Source organism: Lissotriton vulgaris, chromosome 11 (assembly GCF_964263255.1).
Source record: "Lissotriton vulgaris chromosome 11, aLisVul1.2, whole genome shotgun sequence".
In the NCBI taxonomy this organism is placed as follows: Eukaryota; Metazoa; Chordata; class Amphibia; order Caudata; family Salamandridae; genus Lissotriton; species Lissotriton vulgaris.
In genome coordinates, this window is record NC_141699.1 from 422707976 (window position 1) to 422731439 (window position 23464).

Sequence of the window (23464 nt, forward strand, 5' to 3'; positions counted from 1 at the left end):
AAAATATTTTTTAAATGATATAAAATCAAATATCACCACTACCCTAAGTCCACTTGAAGTATCATAGCCATAAATCACCCAGTGATATACATGCCTGATACATTACAAGCAGCTCCAGGATATCTTTTGGCTTCCTGGCAAACACTAAATATAAGCGAGTGGACTTTCTTTTACTCTGCTAAGTGTTCAAAGGTGAGCGCATTTATCAATCATGGAAAAGTAACAACCACTAATTAGGGAGTGGAATATTTGAGTGAAGGTCACTGATATTATTTCTCCTGATAGACTCCATAGTAAATAGATCATAAAATAAATCAATACCCCACATCAAGGCGACCTTTAAAAATAATGCTGACACTTCGGTCTGCCGGCCGAGCTTCCATCACATGTTTATTCCAAGGCTGTATATATAGAAGGCTGCTGGGACACAGCTTTGTCTTCCTGCTGTCTCACGTTGCTGCACAAGACAATCCCTTGAAGATGAAGACTCTGGTAAGCACTGCTCGCTCCCTTACCCTGCCTTATCCCAGGGTATCTAGCTAGATGATTGCCCTGTCTGCTGATCAATATATGCACGCTTGACACGAACTGGCTCAGCCCTGCTGACCTAACTGTCATGCATGTAAGTTAACAACTTCTACATGTTGACTTTGTGTTACAAGAATTTCGCAGTCGAGTCTTTCCAGGCACCACTGGGATTTCAGAGATGAGCCAGCAGCATGACTGGCTCTACCAAAAAGAGACAAGAAACCAAAATTAGCTCTAGCAACAATGTTCAAAGCAGGCCCACGCTGCTGGTGGCAGAAGCTAGAATAGGCCTGTCGCCAAGAGGGCTTTCATGAGTTCTGGCTACCATCCAGCCCTGAAAGCAGCTCTCTGGCCTGCAGTCTACCTTGAAAATAGCAGAGCGGAAGAATGATCAGTGTGGTATTGACCGTGACCAGTCCATCCTGGCGTCTCAAAGATTATACTATAATGTGACTGACTGCCCCAGGTCTGCTGAGGAACCATGTGATCTTCTGGTAAACTATCCTGGGTCTGAAAGATTAGGCTATTTCCAGAGTTACAAAAATGTTGTGCTATCCACTGCTTTGCATTACTTGGTGTCAAACGGGCCATCCATGGGTGGTGCGGGAGTGTTTCCATGGAACCCCCTATGGGTTTTAATGCAAATCCCGATCTACAAACATTGGTAAACAGAGTTTTGCACCAAAAATCTAGGCTTCCTTGAGGCGGGTCTAAAGAGAACACTTTTTTATTTCTCATGGTTTTTCCAGCTTTCACACTTGTTCTGCAATGTGCAGCACACATACAAAATGGGCAAAGCCATAAAAGATAGTTTTTTACTAGAAGTCATCCCTTCCAGTACAAAACCTATGATACAGAGAATGCACACACCCTGACACTGTGGTGCAAGGGTGTCTGCGTTGACTGACAAAACTGTGCCTAAGGGAGAGAAACAATTAGCCATATCTTAGTAGATATGACATTGTTTTAACTCTCCTCCTTTGATACTAGATTTGATTTGTGCAGTATTGCCTTTCATAGAAGAAGAGTAAATCTGGGCCTTTTTGTTTTATGCCATGCCCAGTATCACTCTGGACCATTCCTGCCTGATTACATTTCAGAAAACCGAGCACCCAAAGAACACATTGGTGCACTGGAGATACCGAGAATCATTGACAATTATTTACACAATTGCCCCAGCATGGATCCTGAGTAGCTAACCACCAAAGTGCACAGGTTACTACATATCTCACATATTTCACTTTTTTATTTTAGGTCCTTGCCATTGCTCTTTTGGGAGTATTCCAGACAGAGGCAGCCCCAAAAGAGGTAAGTCATCTCTTAAATAAGTTGTTTGTGAGCAGTGCCCATCACACATTAGAGAAATGTGGCAATTGTAGAAATGGCAACACCAAACCCAGTTTAAATAATTTTAGAGGCCCAGGTAAAATTACATTTTGCCATTTAGGTGCTCCCTTCCCTCTACTAACAAAGGCTTTTTAGGACTTTTTGCAATCTAGCTTCCTTTTCTGGGTATCAGTGTTGCTTCAACGACACACTTGCCAGCAGTGGCCTTAAATAGCAGAGGCCCACAGCACCATGACCTGACTCTGTCCCTCTTTCTATGTACTACTGCACTTCTCTCTCTCTCTCTCTCTCTCTCTCTCTCTCTCTCTCTCTCTCTCTCTCTCTCTCTCTCTCTCTCTCTCTCTCTCTCTCTCTCTCTCTCTCTCTCTCTCTGTCTCTCTCTCTCTCTCTCTCTTTCTCTCTCTCTGACTCTCTCTCTCTCCCTATTGGTTTCTCAGGTTTGGCTAGTAACAGGGCCCTGTCAGTGTCAGGCTGGGAGACAAAATGGTGCAGTGCGGCGCTGCAAGCCATCTTGCTGCCTGCACTGCATTATTTTCAAAGCACATGGATGTGTCGTATTAACAACAATATAAGCATTTCTGTGCTTTCCCCTGAAATGTGCCAGTTCAGGCACCCTTGTGTCAGGTTGAAACGGTGCCTGTGGTGCAGGGATGACCTGAAAGGACACCTTCCTTCATAAAAACAATCACTAAAGGCATTTTCCTCTTTCTATTCATTCTGCACTATGCAGCATGCATCAAAAGACCAGGAGAAAGAAAAGTATTTCTCCTCGTTGCACCTCCTTATGCCTCCTTATGCCTCTCCAAGCGAGTCATAGGCTTCTGACGCATTCCTAGGTTCATGAAATACTGTAAATCTGGGAACACAGCAGAATCCATGAGTATTGCGTGGAAACCCCCACAGCAACACCCATTGCACGCCACTTTCACTCAAAGTGATGGCTGAAAAAGGGCCATATTTACATGGCCATGAAAAGCCAGGCATGGTGGCTTTGCATGACCTTGTAAATGTGGGACAGCACACTGGGCTGCTGGTGCATCAAAAAAAGTGGCACAATAGGGGCGCAAGGTCGAGTAAATAAGCCCGGTAATCTGTTGTGTCAAATCTACTTTAAGATTTTTGTTGGTCTCATTAGGAGGGACACATAAACTTAGAAGTGCTAAGAAATAAAACAGACATTTAAGACATACTGGATTGTCTCCCCATGTACACAAAATAATGAGTATAATGGAAGATATGAGACTTCTGCAAAATATGGGTATGTTTCAGTTCTTTCAGGAATGTGTTATGTTAATGGTGCATGTTATAATCATACAAAATGCTCTAACAAATGTTTAGGTGGAGTAATTTATTTGTAAATGTGCACAGAAAAACATAAGTATCTCTTGACACTAGAGCAAAGAAGCATCTTGGTTAAGATGATGTGGTGAGGCTATTTATGACTGTACATGGGTGAATATATAAATACATAGGGGGCCTGTTCACAAAGTGAATATACACGTGCATATCTACTCCTATATGTAATTAATGCTAGCCCTATGCCTAACTATACACTTTCTTGCTGATCACCATTTCTGACTGTAACTGTATTCCTAGGTGTAGACCTACATTTCCTCACCCCTTTAATTCAGGAGGAGGAGCCGCCTAAAAGTATGAATTGCTAGTGTAAAGTCACTACTACTATAGGTAACATTATTATTTAAAAAAATGTTTAAAATATTTTATATATGATCTAAACGACAAAATATTCTAAATATTTATAATTAAACTTGAAGTAAGAAAATGAAATATAGCATCTCATTAACTCATCAGATTAAATGTGTTTACTTAAATATTTAATTTAATATAATTGTATTTATAAATAATTTATAAACAATAATTAATAAACAATAATTAAGATAACATGTGCACTAACAATTATATACATATATATATATATAGTGATATGTAAATTTGCTAATACATGTAAGGCATTAATAAAAAAGGTACCCATACTAACAATTATATTATATATGTTATTGTAACATAATGTTATGAACAAGTCTTTCCTTGCAGGGTGTTTTACTGTTATGAATAAGCTATAGTGTTTCTTCACTTTCCAATGGTCACGTGGTGTGAAATTTGAAAAAAAGAAGAAAAAAAGAGTAATTGTATAAATAGCGATGACGCACCTGTTATGTGATCAAGGGCACTTGATGCCCGAAACGCGTCGTGGAAACAAGGAACAAATAAAATAAAAATCTGCCATTGAAAAGGTCCCGGTGGTCCGTTTTCTCGTTTTTGCTGTGTTATATATATATATATATATATATATATATATATATATATATACATACACACACAAACACATATATATGTATATACATAAGTATATACATTTATTAACATATATATTAAAAATGTCATTTTCATTTGAAATTAAGTTTATTATTTCATTTTGCCGTAGATTCAAAATTACTTCATAATATATATATTCATACATATATACATAGTGTTAAAAATTTGATATCATTATTAATTAAATATTTTATTTTAAAACGGAATAATAAACTTAATTTTGCAAAAATAAATGTAACTTTTGTCAACCAAATCTTAGTTCTGCTGAATGAATATTTTGCCTGGGTGAATCCTTGTACCTCCATGGAAGTGGTTCCATTAGAATGTATTAGGGACTATTTAACACAGAAAAACTGAACTCACCTGTCACTTTATCTGTCAAACTCTATAATCTAGCACGTTTATTAGTTTTGTTAAAAAAATACATTATTTTTGACTAACAATTGAGGTGTTAGGTTCGCCACTGGAGGAAGAGCCATTTGGCAGTCCTAGCTACCTTGTACAAACAACAGTCCACCGATACAATCCAGCACGCCCAGCAACTCAAGGTGGTTTGGCAAAGCCAATGGGTCTAGCTTATATCTGAAAATTTCAGCCATAGCTATTGGCTTTGCAAAAGCTTGTGCTACATGTAGTGCTACATGTAGTGAGGACTGAAAACTGTTAGAAAAGCTATTAAAGGCACTAAAAATCATGCCTGTAGGAAGAACCATGAAATAAAAAGGAAAAGGAAAAGGTGCCCGATATGGTAAAAGCATATGGGGTGTGTTAGGTATTGTCTTTGTAGACCAAGCCCTAAGAGAAGGTAAGATATTTTCATTAAACAACACATTGCATAAAGGCTATGGTGCCTATTACGATGCCACTATACCGGGAAACGGGTGAGTGCTTCTCGCATATGTCACATTGCGGCAGGCGGTGCTACAAGCACCACCCGCCACAATGCGAGAAATGCATGTTGTGCAGTTGAATGCACAACGTGACGGGCACCGAGTGGTGCCTGCCACCTTGTGCAATCAAATGTAGGGGGTACCATAGGTACCCAACCAAGTGCACCCCCACCCCTCCAACTCCCTAGGTGCCGCAATGGGCCCCCAAAGTAAAAACCGCATGCCTTTCCATGGCGGAGTCTCCGCAATGGAAAGACACTTCCCCCACATCATCCTCATATGGATGTCAGTGCCTGCAAGGCACCACCACCATATTGCTGGGCTTTTCCACCCGGTAGGCAATCGGGTGGATTGCCTACCGGCAAAAAACCAGCAGACGTCCTTCCCGTCTGCCGGGGTCCCCCCTGCCATCGTAATGTGGCAGGGGAAAAGGTGGGCAGACGGTGACTTTTGGCGGGAGGATCGCCACCGCCATACGGAAGGTGGCGATCCGCCAGCTAAAATAATAGACCCCTAAGACAGGGCCAGTGCAAACTTCACTCACACAGAAGAGGCAGAGAACCGGGGTACCTCATGAAGCCCAGTCACAAACACAACAATCACATCAAAGACAGCAGCAGATGCTTTTATTAGGGGGACCTCCCATCCCTGGCTAGCAAGGATACAAGTATTACCCCCGCTACCTGATACACTATATGACACATTCACAAAGATCACTGTGAACTGCTGTAACTATCACATGTACCGACCCAAAGGCATTACTTTGGCATGGAGAGGTCCCTTCTGTGTATTATACTCCTGATGCAATACAATGGTATTTCCCCGGCGGACTCTGATACAAAATATTCTGTCCACAGGCTGTTAAAATCACCAACCCTTCATGGAAAGTCGACAAAGAGAACAATGTCGTTAGCGTCAGCCACAACCTTGGATGGCAGTCGTGGGACGCTGTCCTGGACTACAAGACGGTATGTGTGCCAGATGGTGCTACATGGGGATCTGTCAGAGGATGATTGGCCATAACATACATGGTAATTTCCCCGACTTGGGATGGCGAGACATGCTTTTTTAAGCCAGCTACAACTTTTTCTTTTTTTACAACTCAAATTTCCTCCTGTTCAGTGGAAGTAGTTGGGAATTTAAATCCCCCCACTTTTTCTGAATTTGTCCTACCAGTTCCTAGATGTACGACTATTGGCTTTACAAGAATGTGTATATCCCCTACAGGTTACTTTCTCCCAGAAAAGCTAGTGTGATGTCATTTGTGTGTTTTTGCTTTCCAGGGCTTTATTGCCACTAGAATCTTCTCCAAGAAGGCCTGCGTTGTGACCCCGCTGAGCAAATCCGAATTTCCAAGTGCAGAGCTATTCCCTGAGCAGGTAAGAAAGGGCAGAACCTTGGTGGTTGTACGAGCATCTCCCACAGGTGGCTTTGTACTGGACAATAATGGAAGTGGCCATACGCATCATCAGAGTTGTCCTTAGTCACAGTGTGGCTGGTACCATACATAATTGGTGTGACAAGCACATCAGTTATTTGACCCACTGACCAGCAATGCCTTTAAGGTAAACACTAAAACTCATACTCATGGCTCGTTATAAATAGTGTTTATAATGAACCATGACTGAGAGCTCTGGCGTTGAGGTTGAAGGCAGTGGGAGTTTCTTACAGTGCTTGTCAGTGGATCATAGATATGAAAATAAAATATGTACTTACCCACTGCAATGCACTGGCTATCCTACTCTGTACCTCATTCTTTCAGTCTGTCATCACTGTTCTGGTCTGAACCAATTCCTCTAACCAATCCAGACACTGCTCTCATGCTGCTGAAAATGTGAAGCATCATGCGAGAAGTGCCAGGATTGGTTAGAGCGGGCTGGCTTCATGCTCAACTAGGGGCCTGCGCCTGCATTTCACTCAGCTGTATAAGACAGCTCAGATTGGAGAGGTTTAAAGAGCGCATGTCAGACTGACCATCTGAGAACAGCTGGCCAAAGTGACAGGCGCACTCTAAACTGGAGTGAGCACCACTCCCCTGCTGCCAGTCAGCAGTAGTGGCCATGCCCCTTCCTCAGGCACAGCTCTTGCTGGCAGCAGTAAAGAAATAAAATGGTAATAAATTCATTTTATTGTCCTTTATTTTTAACCTTTGCTGCACTTGCAGTAGAGGGGCGATTCTCCTCTGCCCTAAAGGAGGGGCCACTGCTACTTAGTTATAATTTCCTGTCATGGTCAGTTCAAATTACGTTTTTCTTTAATTCTTTCATTTAGCTGACACGTATCACTCTTGCTAAAAAAATGGCAATCTTAACCAGGAATTCAATTTATTTCAAAATAAAAGTCAATGTCAAGAAAGGAAATACATTTGTGACTTTTATTTCGGCCACATAGCCAATTGGTCTCTGGGTAGATGGCAGTGTCATGTTGGTCACCTCAGTACGAGGAGACTGGCACAATATCAACTTTTATTTTCAGCTTTATTGAAGCCTAGATTAAGCTCAGTGCCTCTTTGACTGTAATGAAACTCATGCCAGTTGAGTGTTTAAATTAATAAGAAGTTTATAAGAAATACATATCATTTCAATTGACATTGACAGGATTATATCCCTCAAAACATCTCTATTGTTGTTCTGAACTACTCATGATTCTTGTCTTTAAAAAATTCGATATATTCCTACAAATCTATTGGAAAGTGCCTGGCTAACTAAGGGCTGATAAGGACCCTTTCTTTTTCTTTTGGACTGGATGTGTGGAGAGAGACTACTGGGTAAAGTAGATTGTCTTTCCTTGCTGAACAAATTTACTTCTGAAAAGTAACATAGAACTCTTGTAGTCAAAACAATTCAGTTCAGAACCAATCGTATACCACGATTTTTAAAAATGTATTTATAACATTTGTAGTGCACAAAAATACAAAAAAATCATCACAAGGCACAAACAAGCGCACAACGCATGAGAAATGTACAGAACTGAAATTTGCATACCAGGATGCTTGGTAGTATTATTGTCAAGATGAAGAGTGGGGTTTTCATGAAGAAAAGCAGTGTTGAAAGGATCTGATGTGAGCTGCAGGTTGTTTTGTGGCAGAGCGCTTAGCTAGGAAGCACCAATCAACTCTGTTGACGAGTCAAATTTCTCAGGTGGACATTGGCAGGCTAACAGGGCTTTCTAGGGGCGTAGTTGGTCATTTTAGAGCCAAATTGCATGGCTTTGCTCACTATGTAATTGTCAGTCAGTCACATGATCCAGAATGTATTTCACTTTTGCACTTTAGACTGTGGAGTAGGTGGAGAGTGGGATCAATGTAGTCTGTATTTCTGATGCCAATACCAAGCATGGCGGTCTTAGAATCAGTCTGAAGCTGGTAGTTGTGTTGAGCCTTAATGTAAGGACATACAATTGGTAGGTTTTCAAATCAACTAATGAGATTATCACTGCTGCACAGAGTTTGGGAGTGGTAAAAGGGCAGGTTTTATTAGTTGCTTTAACTGGAAGAACGTGCATTTGGTTTTAATGCTGATATAAAATGACATGCCCTGGTCACTGTTTAAGTCGACTCCAGTGGCAGTGAAGTAGTGGTCTTTCAGACAGGTAGCTATATCTTCAATGGGAACAAAATAGCAAACCGTTCAAAAATGTCACTGGTTGCGTACAAGTGAAATCAGAGCCTAACTATAACGTCCCTGCAACCTTTGTTTTTTTAAATTAATTTCTACGGGTTATTATCTAGTAGTTGTGTTTGCAGAGTAGTTGTGAAAGGGCGTTGGGCCTCCGACCAGCTCAGAGAAATCCTGCCGTGTGGGACTTACTGGAGGTTACAGGAGGGGTTCTCTGACCCCAAACACCCTCAACATTCAAGGGGACTTCATCCCCCTTCCAGTAGTGAGCCAGGAGGTGCATTTGCAGAGTGGTGATGAAAGTGGTTTGGGCCTCCGACCAGCTCACAGCAATCATGCTGTGTGGGACTTACTGGAAGTAACAGGAGGGGTGGTTGGCCCCCAATGACCCTCAGCAGCCAAAGTGTCTTCATCCCCCAACCAGTAGTGCTCTAGGAGGTGAGTTTGCAAAGTGGTGGACTAAGGGGGCATGACCTCCGAAGACCTATCAACAATCCCACTTTGTGGGACTTACTTAAGGTAATAAATCAGGGATTTGTGAAGCATGCTACTCACCTGTGAATGTCTCAAGGTAACAAGAAGGGTTGCACAAGGAGCCGTCTTTGTAGAGTGGTGGAGAAAGGGGGAATGGCCTCCGAAGACCTCTCAGCAATCCTGCTGTGTAGGAATTACTGGAGATAACAGAAGGGGTTCCTGGTCCCCAAGCGCCCTAAGCATCCAAGGGGACTTCATCCCCCAACCAGTAGTATTCCAGGAGGTACATTTGCAGAGTGGTGGAGAAAGGCCGCAGGGCCTACGATGACCTCTCTGCAATCTGCTGTGTGGGACTTACTGGAGATAACAGGATAGGTTGTTGGCCTTCAAGTGCACTTAGGAGTCATGGGGACTTCATCCCTCAACTAGTAGTGCACCATGAGGTGCATTTGGAGAGTGGTGATGAAAGTGGGCGGGGCCTCTGGCAACTTGCTGGGAGGCTTTTAAAAAAAAAACTATTTTAATATTAGGCCATGGGGCTGTTTGGCACCACCCCTCTCCCCCCTTCCCTGGGCCAATTTCCCTCAGGGTCAGGCCTTTCTGGAATGAGGAAGGAGCGGCTGGCCCCACCTCTGGACTAATTTTGGCCCCGGGGACACCATTCCCCTGGGACTGACCTTTTTTATTTTTTTTTTGTATTTTTTTAAGTAGGACAGGGTGGCTGCACCTTTTTTTTTAACAGTATGGGAGTGGGCTGCGTGGCCCGACTACTGGGCCAATTTCAGCCCCAGGGACCAACCCCAGGGGCATGGCCTCTATTTTGGATGCCCCGGTCCCACCCAGGGCACAAAGTGACTTTCTTTGGGTATTTAGGAGGGATCCTGAAGGCCCCTGCAGTCCCTGCCAGCTCGCTGCCTCCTGCATGAGATAGCATTACTTTCACACATAGGGAACTGCTGGAAAGGCAGCTTCCTGTGTGAAAGCATTTCTGCTCCACTTCAATCAATCAATCATTTGTAAAGTGCACTACATACCCGCGGGGGTCTCAAGGCACTGGGGGGGCGCTACTGATCAAACAGCCACATCTTGAGTATCCTCCTGAAGGTCAGCAGGTCTTGGGTCTGTTGTAGGCTCAGTGGGAGGGTGTTCCATGTCTTAGCGGTGAGGTGGGAGAAGGATCTCCCACCAGTGGTTGTTCTTCGAATGCGCGGGACGGTGACGTAGTGTAGCTGGCAGTTGGGGATGTAGAAGGATAGACGTCTGTTGAGGTAGGCTGGGCCGGTTTTGTGGAGTGCCTTGTGTGCGTGGGTGAGGAGCTTGAAGGATATCTCTTGTTGACGGGGAGCCAATGCAGGTTTCTCAGGTTGGGGTGATGTGGCCATGGCGTGGTATGTCGAGGATCAATCGTGCCAAGGCATTTTGGATGCGTTGTAGTCGTTTAATGAGCTTGGTCTGGGCTCCCACAGAGAGGGCGTTTTGATAGTCGTGTCTGCTGCTGACGAGGGCCTGGGTGACTGCCTTTCTTGTATCTGTCGGGATCCATCTGTAGATATTGCGGAGCATGCGGTGGGTGTTGAAGCAGAAGGAGGAGACGGCGTTGACTTGCTTGGTCATTGAGAGCGTTGAGTCGAGGATGATTCCCAGGTTGCATGCATGGTCAGTGGGTGTTGGGGCTGCCCCCAGTGCCGTCAGCCACCAGGAGTCGTCCCAGGATGAAGGGTTGGAGTCGAGGATGAGGACTCCCGTCTTGTCCGAGTTCAGCTTCAGATGGCTGGTCTTCATATAGTCAGCGACGGCCTTTATTCCTTCGTGGAGGTTGGCTTTGGCGGTGATGGGGTCCTTGGTGAGGGAGAGGATCAGCTAAGTGTTGTCAGTGTAGAAGATTATGTTGAGATCATGCGGTCAGGCTACGTGTGCGAGTGGGGCCATGTAAATGTTGAACAGCGTCGGGCTGAGGGAGGATCCCTGGGGTACGCCGCAGATGATCTTGGAGGTTTTGGAACGGAATGGGGGGAGGCGGACGCTCTGGCTTCTGCCAGAGTGGAAGGAGGTGGTCCAATCCAGAGCCTTGTCTCTGGCCCCTGCGGCATGGAGGCGTGCGCGTAGTGTGCGGTGGCAGACGGTGTTGAAGGCAGCAGAGAGGTCTAGGAGGATGAGTGCTGCGGTCTCGCTGTTGTCCAGCAGAGTTCTGATGTCATTGGTGGCGACGATGAGGGCAGTCTCGGTGCTGTGGGTGCTGCGGAACTCTGACTGGGAAGGGTCCAGGATTCTGTTTTCTTCGAGGTATCGGTTTAGCTGTCTGTTGACGGTTTTCTCGATGACCTTGGCAAGGAAGGGGAGCAGAGAGATGGGCCGGAGGTTCTTGAGGTCTCTTAGGTCTGCCGTAGGTTTTTTGAGTAGGGCGCTCTAGACAGTAGCGCACCAACTCTACAAGTCACCACTGTTATTTTTAAAATTGATGCTAACTATTCGTTTTGGGCATTTTTAAGAATTGTTTTATGTATTCCTGTATTTCTCACTGACTAATGAGGCTTACCGGCATTCACTTGTTCTCCTGCTCTCTGCCCCGCTGTACCTAGTCCATTACCGTATTTTGCCGATCTCGGCAGAGGGACGTGACTCCTTCCCCCCTCCCCTCACTTCTGTTACGGGGGCCTTTTAAAACCACATAGGTGCCCGGCTGCGCAGCTCTAGACTATAGCGTGCCAACTCTAAAGGTTGCCACTGTTATTTTTAAAATTGATGCTAACTATTCGTTTTGTGCATTTTTAAGAACTGTTTTATGTATTCCTGCATTTCTCGCTGACTAATGAGGCTTACCAGCATTCACTTGTTCTCCTGCTCTCTGCCCTGCTGTACCTAGTCCATTACCGTATTTTGCCGATCTCGGCGGAGGGACATGACTCCTCCCCACTTTCCATCACTTCCATTACCGGGGCCTATTAAAACAACATAGGTGCCCGGCCGTCTGCGCCCGTCCGCGCCGGAATGTCACCGGATGCCAGACAGGCTGCTAAATTTGCTGAAATTAGTTATTCCTATTCCCAGACTGAGCTGCTTGCGATTGGGAGGGGTACAACAGAATGTATACAATTGCGGCTAGTTGGCCTAGAAAGCTCCTTTGGGTATATTGGCTGTGGTTTCGCTTCTTTGATTCCGGCCAGGTCCATCAGCCCCGCTATGCACTCCTGTGACGGTTCTTCATCTTAACTGTCGCTCATTAGTGAAACATTACACTGAGGTCCATGATCTCCTGGAAAAATAGTCCCCTGATGTCTTATTTCTTACTGAGACTTGGCTCTCGGAAGACATGGTGATGGAGCAAGTACTTGCTCTTCCGGAGGGCTATTCCATCCATACCCTTAGTAGACCTACAAGAGGCGGGGGCATTGCGATCATCTTTAAAACTGGGTATCCTTGTTCCTTTATTAAGGAGCCTGTCACAGACTGTGAATGTGTCTTATTTAAAATCACTCTCAATCTTAACTATACTGAGTCAGTTTTACTGATTTATCGACCCCCAGGTCCGTCCAGAGTATTTAGAGATTCTCTCTCTGAGGCAGTCAGTATTTTAGCGGTTAATGCTTCTAAGTTTTCAGTTATAGGCGACCTTAATTTGCACCTAGATAATCTCTCTGATCCTGATGTGTCATCTTTCCTGGCTAATCTTGTGGCGTGTCAGCTCGATCAACGGGTATCAGGCCCCATGCACATGGCTGGCCATTTACTAGACCCTGTCTTCACAAATATACCTTCCCTTGTGGTTCTACCTCCTGTCCCGTTATATTGGTCCGATCATTAATTAGTCCCTATGTTGATTCACAATATTAGGCCAGCGCGCAATTTAGAGAATACTTTCTCTTTTAAGCGCCCCTGGCATAAATTGAACTGGGAGCAATTTCAAATTCATCTTGCTGCCACCTCTCCAGCTATGCCGGCTGACCCTAACAAGGCAAATTTAGTCTTCTCTAATTGGATTACTCAGCCTTTGGATGGCCCTATTCCAGCCAAGTTGTCCATCAATCGTCATACTAAATCTAATCTGTAGTATAACGTCAAAATAGCTGCCTTACGTAAGACCTATAAGAAGCTGGAAAGAGTCTGGCGACAGGACTTATGACTCTACCTCAAAGGATCTCTACAGCGCAGCTGTTAAGCGATATCACAGGGCTATCTATATAGAGCACGCAGCTTTTTACGCTGAGCAAATCAGCAGGAGTACTAATCCGGCTGAGAGCATTTTTTCTATAGTTTCGGAGCTCAAAACACAGAAGGACGTTACTCGCTCATTGATTACCTCTGATCGGCAGTGTAATGAGCTTGCATCCTTCTTTGCTAGGAAGGTTGAGGATATCTATAAAAGCTTCCCTACGGTCCTTATAGGCTCTCTGGAGACACTTTGTGCCTCTACCAATGGTACCCTTGAGGTTTTTCCCCCTATTTTTCAAGAGGTCTTATTGACACTTTGTTCCAATGTCAAGTCAGGCTCCCCTTCTGCCCCCTGAAGCCTGACCAATTCCCAAAAATTCTTCCGACCATTATACGCTCTTTGGAACAGGTGATCAATGGGCCTATCTCTATGTTACCTTGGAGTGCGAAGATTACAGAGGCCTACATTAATTCCCTTCTCACAGAATATTTCACTGCAAATCACAGGCTTGACCCCTCTCAAAATGGTTTTCGGCCTGGCCACAGCACCGAGGCAGCGCTCTTGGCTGTGACTGAACATCAGTTGAAGGCCTTGGAGGCGGGACAGACGTCGGCACTGATCCTTTTAGATCTCAGTGCCGCGTTTGATACGGTGTCTCATGGTATCCTGCTGAATCGTCTATCAGAGGCTGGTGTTTCTGGTTCAGCACTTTAGTGGCTGTCTTCTTTTCTTGCTGATAGGACGTTCCAGGTGATTGCCCCCCTTTCGCTTCGGGTACTTTTCCTACAGGCCTGGGGGTCCCACAGGGCTCGTCTCTGAGCCCTCTGCTCTTCAATCTCTATGTCCAACCTTTGGATGGTGTAGCCAGGAGCAGAGGGTTGACCATGGTCTCTTATGCTGATGATACTCAGTTGGTGGTGGCTCTCTCGAGCGACTCCGAGCAGGACGCCAGGAAATTTCTGGGCGGCCTCTCAGTAGTTGCCGAGTGGATGGACACCTCGCGCAATTTTCAGACTCAGACTAAAAAGGTGGTGGGAACTTGTTTCGGTCTGTTACGTGGGCTCAAATCTATCCTGGCCTTCTTTGATGCCCTGACTAGGCAGATCATTATTCAGGCTTTGATCTTGTCTAGGCTCAATTATGCCTGCTCTCTGTACCTGGGAGCTAACAAGTCCGAAATGCAGAGGTTACAGAGAGTTCATAACGTGGCCGCAAGATCTCTCCTGGACCTGCGTAGAACCTGTTCAGTGACTAGTGCCATCCATCGTCTCCACTGGCTGCCTGTGGCCATGCGAATGGAGTTTAAGGCTCTGTGTATAGCCTCTAAAGTTCTGAAATTGGCCTCCCCGCAAATTCTGACTGATCTTCTCCTCCCTTATAATCCCACGAGATCGCTTCGATCGATGGGCCAATGCCTGGTCGTGATTCCTCGTGTGAGTGGGGTTTGTGCCGGCGGCCGCTCTTTTCGTAATAGAGCTGCCATTCTGTGGAATTCATTGCCGGCCCACATTCGAGCGCTCACTAATTATCTTCATTTTAGGAAAGCCATCAAAACATTTCTTTTTCCTTCTCTGTAGGCCCCTGTTCCTTATGTGTGTGCTTTTTTCTTGTTGCTTAGCGCCGGGACACCTCTTGCTGGGGCAGCTGTTGCGCTTTTTAAAATTTTAACATAACACACATAACATCTCGGCGTGTTTACAGATCTCTGGGAAGGTTGCGGTCTCGAGGGAGAGATTGATGATGTTGCGCATGTGGGGTGCGATGGAGCTGCTTGCTTTGCTGAAGACGTGGTGTGGGAATGGGTCTGACAGAGAGCCGGAGTGGTTTGTGCGCATGGTCTTGTTGGTGTCATCGATGCTTACGCTGGCCCAGGCTAGCAGGGGGTCATGGTCGATGGTGTGCAGAGGGTCTGTTGTGTTGCTGTCTGTTGGGGCTGTCTGGGTGTTGAAGCTGTCCTGGATGTCTGCTATCTTGCGATGGAAGAAGGTGGCGAGGGAGTCGCACAAGGCTTGTGACGGCGGGATGTCTTTGGTGTTTGAGCTGGGGTTGGAGAGTTCCTTCACGATGTTGAAGAGATCCTTGCTATTGTGTGCTAGGAGTTCTGGGGTGAACCAGCTGGCCCTCTTGCTGGTGTCTCTGTGGGGAGGTTTCTTCAGTGGGGCGAGGGTATTGGCGCAGTCCTCGATCCAGCGTCTGAGGCTGTGGGCAGCGTCGTCGATGTTGGAGGGTTTGGTGGGTGGGCTGAGAGCGAGGTTTGCCTGTCGTTGGTCTTCAGTGATTTTGCTCCAGCAGCTGCGGGGGATCTGTTGGGTGCGGTGGTGTGTGGTGGGCTTCAGGAAGGCAAAGTGGATTCAGCGATGGCCGGTCCAGAGGAGTTCGGTGGTGTGGCTGACGGAGACGTGCAGGCTTGAGGAGAAGACGGGGTCGAGCGGGTGGCCGCCGGAGTGGGAGGGCGTTGTGACGAGTTGCTTCAGTCCAAGGTTGGCGAGGTTATCTATCAGGGTTGTGGAGTTGTTGTCGTTGCTGTTCTCAAGGTGAAAGTTCAGGTCTCCGAGGAGGATGTAGTTGTTGGAGGTCAGGACGTGCGTGCTGCTCAAGTCGGCGATGGAGTCGCTGAACTGGGGGCAGGGTTCGGGGGGTCGTTAGACGAGGGTGCCTCTGAGGGTGGAGTTAGGGTCTGTGTGGATCTGGAAATGCATGTGTTTGGCGGTGCTGAGCGCGTCGCCGGTGCTAGTCGAGACCCTGATGCTGTTTTTGTAAACGATGGCGACCCCTCTTCCGACTCCGTTGATGTGGTGTCTGCGGGTGATCTTGTAGCCATCTGGGATGGATATGGCAAAGTCGGGTGCAGAGGAGTCGATAAACCAGGTCTCTGTCAGGAAGGCGACATCCGGGGATGTTGTGTCGAGCAGGTCTCAGAGCTCGATGGCATGCTTGTGTGCGGAGCGGGTGTTCAGTAGTATGCATCGGAGGTGGTTGGGATCTTTGTTGGCGGGTGGTTCATCGGCTCTGAGGCTGGTGTAGCTGCAGTTCTGGCAGGTGAAGGGGCCGTGTGTGCATTTTGGGGTGGCCTTGAAGCAGGTGTGGCTCCGTCTGGAGTTGAGAGTGTGCAGAGTACTGGCGTTATACTGGCGGCAGTCAACGTGGCGGGTGCGGCGGCCAGGGGTTCTGCGCTGGGCGCGGTCCTGTCTCGGATGGGTGCAGACAGGCTTGCCTTGGGTGCGCCTTTGGTGCGCCAGCTGCTCTGCTGCGCAGAGACCGGCATATATGGGGAGGTGGGAGGGAGGAGCAGCTGGGAGGCAGGGGCAGCGAATGGGCAGTGGGCCATCAGGGGGGCGGGATCGTAGGGGACGCAGCAGCGAGGGCGGTGAGGGACAACGGAGGTAACAGAAGGAAAAAGGGGCACAAAATCGAGGGGAAATGAGTGGCAGAGAAGGCAAAAGGGCACAAAAAACGAGTGGAACAGAAAGCAAAAGGGGCACAGAAATGAGGGGAAAAACGAGTGTTACAGAGGGCAGAAAGGCACAAAAAATGAGTAGAACAGAGGTCAGAAGGGCACAAAAAACAAGTAGAACAGAAGGCAAAAGGGGCACAAAAACAAGGGAAAAACCAGTGGCACAGAGGTCAGAAGGGCACAAAAACAAGTGGAACAGAAGGCAGAAGGCAGAAGGGCAGAAAAAACGAGTGGAACAGAAGGCAAAAAGGGCACAAAAATGAGGGAAAAACAAGTGGTATATAGGGCAGAAGGGCACAAAAAAACGAGTGGAACAGAGGGCAGAAGGGCACAAATAACGAGTAGAACAGAAGACAAAAGGGGCACAAAAACGACTGTCACAGAAGGCAAAAGGGCACAGAAATACCAGAAAAACGAGTGGCACAGAGGGCAGAAAGGCACAAAAAATGAGTGGAACAGAGGTCAGAAGGGCACAAAAAACAAGTGGAACAGAAGGCAAAAGGGGCACAAAAACAAGGGAAAAACCAGTGGCACAGAGGGCAGAAAGGCACAAAAAATGAGTGGAACAGAGGTCAGAAGGGCACAAAAAACAAGTGGAACAGAAGGCAAAAGGGGCACAAAAACAAGGGAAAAACCAGTGGCACAGAGGGCAGAAGGGCACAAAAACAAGTGGAACAGAGGGCAGAAGAGCACAAAAAACGAGTGGAACAGAAGGCAAAAGGGGCACAAAAACAAGGGAAAAATGAGTGGCACAGAAGGCAGAAGGGCAGAAAAAACAAGTGGAACAGAAGGCAAAAGGGGCACAAAAACAAGGGAAAAACGAGTGGAACAGAGGGCAGAAGGGCACAAATAACGAGTAGAACAGAAGACAAAAGGGGCACAAAAACGACTGTCACAGAAGGCAAAAGGGCACAGAAATACCAGAAAAACGAGTGTCACAGAGGCTAAATATAGAACACAGAAATACAGGGGCCGCTAAAAACAGAAGGAAGAACATGCAGAGAGGCATGGGGCCAGCGAGGGGAACAGAAGGGAAAACCGAGCAGAGACACGGAGGCAGCGAGGGGTACAGCAGGAAAGACCCAACAGAGAGAGCACGGGGACAGCGAGGGGAGCAGAGGGAAGAAAAAGGGGCATGAGCCACATACAGGCAGTGGTGGAAGACAGACAAAAGTAGTCACAGACACAACAATAGCAATACAATAACAGCAATAAAGCAGAGGATGAACAAACCTACCTACGGCCTACCTTGGCCACCAGTGTTGAGGCACAGGTGGTAGCCTGAGGGTGGTGGAGGGCCTTGAAGTTCCTCAGCAGCGGCAGCTTGGGCAGGGAGACACAGGCGGTGCTGTGCAGAGGGGGAGCGACCTACCTGGTGGGGTCAAGGGTCGCTCTCCTCACTGTGCAGCGGCCGGCCTATATGGGGAGGTGGGAGGGCGGAGCAGCTGGGAGGCGGGAGCCGGGGGCAGCGAATGGGCAGTCAGGGGAACGGGCCACAGGGGACACAGCGGCGGGGGCGGTGAGGGACGATGAGGAAACAGAAGAAAAAAGGGGCACAAAATCGATGGTAAAACGAGTGGCACAGAAAGCAAAAGGACACAAAAACGAGTGGAACAGAAGCCAAAAGGGTCACAGAAACGAGTGAAAAATGAGTGGCACAGAGGGTGGAAAGGCACAAAAAACAAGTGGAACACAGGGCAAAAGGGCACAAAAAATGAGTGGAACAGAAGGCAAAAGGGGCACAAAAACAAGGGGAAAACGAGTGGCACAGAGGGCAGAAGGGCACAAAAAAACTAGTGGAACAGAGGGTAGAAGGGCACAAAAAACAGGTGGAACAGAAGGCAAAAGGGGCACAAAAATGAGGGAAAAACAAGTGGCACAGAGGGCAGAAGGGCACAAAAAAACGAGTGGAACAGAAGGCAAAAGGGGCACAAAAACAAGGGGAAAACGAGTGGCACAGAAGGCAGAAGGGCACAAAAACGAGTGGAACAGAAGGCAAAAAGGGCACAAAATGAGGGAAAAACAAGTGGTACATAGGGCAGAAGGGCACAAAAAAACGAGTGGAACAGAGGGCAGAAGGGCACAAAAAACGAGTGGAACAGAAAACAAAAGGGGCACAAAGACGAGTGTCACAGAAGGCAAAAGGGCACAGAAATACCAGAGAAACGAGTGGCACAGAGGCAAAATATAGAACACAGAAATACAGGGGCTGCTAAGAACAGAAGGCAGAACATGCAGAGAGGCATGGGGCCAGCGAGGGGAACAGAAGAGAAAACCGAGCAGAGACACGGGGGCAGCGAGGGGAACAGAAGGGAAAACTGGCAGAGACACGGAGGCAGCGAGGGGTACAGCAGGAAAGACTCGACAGAGAGAGCACGGGGACAGCGAGGGGAAAAGAGGGAAGAAAAAGGGACCTGGGCCACATACAGGCAGCGGTGGAAGACAGACAAAAGCAGTCGTAGACACAACAATGAAAATACAGGCAATACAATAACAGCAATAAAGCGGAGGATGAACAAACCTACCTACGGCCTACCACTGGCGCAGGTGGTAGCCTGAGGGTGGTGGAGGGCCTTGAACTTCCTCAGCAGTGGCAGCTTGGGCAGGGAAACACAGGCAGTGCTGTGCAGAGGGGGAGCGACCTACCTGGTGGGGTCAAGGTTCGCTCTCCTCACTGCACAGCGGCCGGTCTATATGAGGAGGTGGGAGGACGGAGCAGCTGGGAGGCAGGAGCCGGGGGCAGCGAATGGGCGGTCAGGGGAACGGGCCACAGGAGATGCAGCGGCGGGGGCGGTGAGGGACGATGAGGAAACAGAAGAAAAATGGGGCACAAAATCGAGGGTAAAACGAGTGGTACAGAAGGCAAAAGGACACAAAAAAGGAGTGGAACAGAAGGCAAAAGGCTCACAGAAACGAGTGAAAAACGAGTGGCACAGAGGGTGGAAAGGGACAAAAACAAGTGGAACACAGGGCAGAAGGCCACAAAAAATGAGTGGAACAGAAGGCAAAAGGGCCAAAAAACAAGGGAAAAATGAGTGTCACAGAGGGCAGAAGGGCACAAAAAAACGAGTGGAACAGAGGCAAAAGGGGCAGAATATGGTGGGAAAAACGAGTGGCACAGAGGGCACAAAAAAAGGAGTGGAACAGAGGGCAGAAGGGCACAAAAAACGAGTGGAACAGAAGGCAAAAGGGGCACAAAAATGAGGGAAAGAATGAGTGGCACAGAAGGCAGACGGGCACAAAAAATGAGTGGAACAGAAGGCAAAAGGGGCACAAAAATGAGGGAAAAAACGAGTGGCACAGAAGGCAGATGGGCACAAAAAATGAGTGGAACAGAAGGCAAAAGAGGCACAAAAACAAGGGAAAAACAAGTGGCACAAAGGGCAGAAGGGCACAAAAAAATTAGTAGAACAGAGGGCAGAAGGGCACAAAAATGAGGGAAAATGAGTGGCACAGAGGGCAGAAGGGCACAAAAAACGAGTGGAACAGAAGGCAAAAGGGGCACAAAACGGAGGTCAAAACGAGTGGCACAGAGGGCACAAAAAACAAGTGGAACAGAGGGCAGAAGGGCACAAAAAACAAGTGGAACAGAAGGCAAGAGGGGCACAAAAATGAGGGGGAAAACAAGTGGCACAGAAGGCAGACGGGCACAAAAAAACGAGTGGAACAGAAGGCGAAAGGGGCACAAAAATTAGGGAAAAAACGAGTGGCACAGAAGGCAGATGGGTGCAAAAAATTAGTGGAACAGAAGGCAAAAGAGGCACAAAAACAAGGGAAAAACGAATGGCACAGAAGGCAAGAGGGCATAGAAATACCGGAATAATGAGTGGCGTAGAGGCAAAATACAGGACACAGAAATACAGGGGCAGCTAAGAACAGAAGGCAGAACGGGCAGAGAGGCACGGGGACAGCGAGGGGAACAGAAAGGAAAACCGGGCAAAGACTCGGGGGCAGCGAGGGGAACAGAAAGTTCTTGCCTGCTAGAAGTGGCTCGAGGAGGAGGGCTGTGCAGCCTTCCTCCTTTAATCTTGTAGGGCTTGACCTGGAGAGCTGGCGGTTCCCAGGGCTGCGAATGGTCCTGGAGGGTGAGGGCTGCCCCCTACTATTTAAAAAAAACATAACTTGGCCTAGGAGGTAGTGGCTTCCCTGGCCTGACAGGGGGTCACAGAGGCACCCCACTACAAATGTATTATGGCCCAGGAAGGTGGCTGTCCCTGGGGCACAGGGGTCTAAGATGCTCCCCTGGTTTGCTTTTTGGAATATGGCCCCAGGAAGGTGGTGGTCTGTGGTGCCCGGAGAGGTCAGAGACGCCCCTCATTTTAAATTAAATAAGCCCTGGGAAGTGGTGTTCCCTGTTGCATTATTAAGCCCAAGGAGTAGGGGGGCTGTGCATCCTCCTCCTTTATTTTGGAACTTTCTTGGGACCTGGCCCCACTGGGGGCCAATTACTAAATAAGCATCGGAGACCGTGCTCTGTTTTTTTTTATATTTCCGGTGGGAGCCGCGGATCCAATGTGGTTCCAATCGAAAATTAAACAAAAAAACACTTTTTGGCCCAAGAGCCCTAGGGGGTCCGGGTATTTCTACCCTGCCCCTGCTGTGCCCCTTTTTCTTTTTTTTAAGTTTTTTCTGAGACTCAGCTCAAGATGGCTGCCAACACTTCTTGGTTTGAAGTGTTGACAGCCAATCAGATTTCAGCACGAGATCAGGAGGAGTTGCATAGCCTCTGTGTCTCTATGTGTACAATCAGAAATGTCTTTTAGTAACTCTGCAACTACTGAACAGATGTACTCCAAATCACAAAAAGGCACTCCCCTGGACCAATATCTGCCTTTATGGCAATGTTTGGTGCAATTCATTTCAGCAGTTCGGGCTGTGGCTGTGTCTAAAGCTCCTATGAGAATTAACATGAGGAAAATGGGTGATCACCATGAAACTTTCAAAACAGCAACTGATGTGAGCATGTTCTTAGTTTTGAGAATTTTGTTAGGATTTGTCAAATGGTGCCAAAGTTATTGGCAAATGAAAAATTTGCTCTTCCTATGAAAACTAGGGCCTAACTATAAATTCCTACTGGTAATATAAATATGGTGTAAATAGGTGGTTATAGTCATGTCAACTGTACCATAGGAAAAGTGTTTTTGTACTGCTAATAACTTTTCCACCAACGAATCTACACAGAACTTTCCAAAACAATGTTACTTTTTGACTTGGTTATGTATAGAATGTTTTGGTGTGAACCGGCTAGTAGGTCCAAGCAAAAAGTGGGCGTCGGAAAGCACAAAATCCCTATGCATTTTCTATAGACTTCTTTAAGATGGGCTGCAGCAAAAACTAAGGAACAGAATTACACCAAATTTGGCACTAAGCTAGATCTTGATCCACAGATTTTCAGTACTCCCTTTTATTTTCAGTAATGGCCCTGCGGGATGGGCATAACAAGGCTCATGGAAGGGGGACACATGGCCTCCTCCTCTGTAAAAACAAAATGCCCTGGGGGATGGGGTGCCTAGGGCCAGGCCTTGGGCCAGCACCCTGTCACATACGGCCCTAGGACCTGTACAGTGTTGGGTTAGCTGCCTTTGGAGAAATTGGCCACAGGACCCGGCCAAAGGCCAGGCCTTGTGACCAACCTCCACTTCACGCAGCAGACAGGTCCTGTGGACTACCCTCCAACCCGTGGACAGTTTCTTTGTGTGCTTTTCCATGTATGTGTGTATATGTACGTATGTATGTATGTATGTATGTATATATATATATATATATATATATATTCACTGAAAAAACCATAGGTTTCACACCAGTTATAGTTAGGAATTAGCATTTAAAAAACCTATTAAATTCACTAAAAAAAACCATAGGTTTCACATCAGTTATAGTTAGCTGGAAATTTTACTGACATAAAACCAATGAAATTCCACGTTATAGTTAGTTGGACTCACTATAACTTGCGCGCCTGCAATGCACTGCTGATGACGTCACATATTACATCACTCATGACATGGTCAGTGACATCACTCATGACATCACTGATGACACCATCCAGTGAATGTGTGTCTTTATGAAAAATAAATATGTTTTATATATGTATTTGTGAAGGACGATGGAAGAATAAATGGTTAAATAAGTGTGTAAGTGGATGTTTTTTTTAAAAAGAATTGATTGGTTAACTGCCTTATTAAGTGTATCTTAGTGAATACATATATTAACGAGTAATTTTTAAATATTTTAATATATGTATCAGTGTTTCACTTTGTGTATAAGTGGCTGCATGGGTTGGTGACTGACTCACTGTTTGTATGTTTTTTGAAGACAGCATATGTGCAGGACTGTATGGGTGGATGAGTGTGTATATGTGTGTGTTAGTGACTGAATGCCTGTCTCACTAGTGTCTTTATGAGTAACTACATATGTTTTAAACTTGTATATATGAGCATTGATGTATATAAGTAAGTATATGTTAGAGTGAGAGATTGAAAGAGTTCCTGTTTAAATAAGTATGTGTTTCTATAAGTGATTGTTTAAGAGAGTAAATATGTGTAAGTTTCCTTAGAAGTAATGTGCTAATGTATGTATAGCTGTATATGCAAATAAATGGATGTTCAATAGTTTATTTGCATGTTTGAGTATGTGTGTGAGTAACTTTTGTAAGACTGTCGGTGTGTAA

At 46.5% G+C, this 23464-nt stretch overlaps 1 protein-coding gene across 1 annotated transcript in view; it reads left to right on the forward strand.

The window, feature by feature from the left end:
• Positions 1 to 440: 440 nt before the first annotated feature.
• The window catches only part of LOC147679934 (gastrokine-1-like), a 42759-nt gene continuing 19735 nt past the window's right edge, over positions 441 to 23464 (forward strand). Inside the window, exons 1-4 of the mRNA XM_086943500.1 lie at positions 441 to 492; positions 1783 to 1836; positions 5960 to 6070; positions 6386 to 6481. Coding sequence (XP_086799626.1) covers positions 481 to 492; positions 1783 to 1836; positions 5960 to 6070; positions 6386 to 6481 — 273 coding nt within the window. The 5' untranslated portion in view covers positions 441 to 480. The remainder of the gene's footprint in view (positions 493 to 1782; positions 1837 to 5959; positions 6071 to 6385; positions 6482 to 23464) is intronic.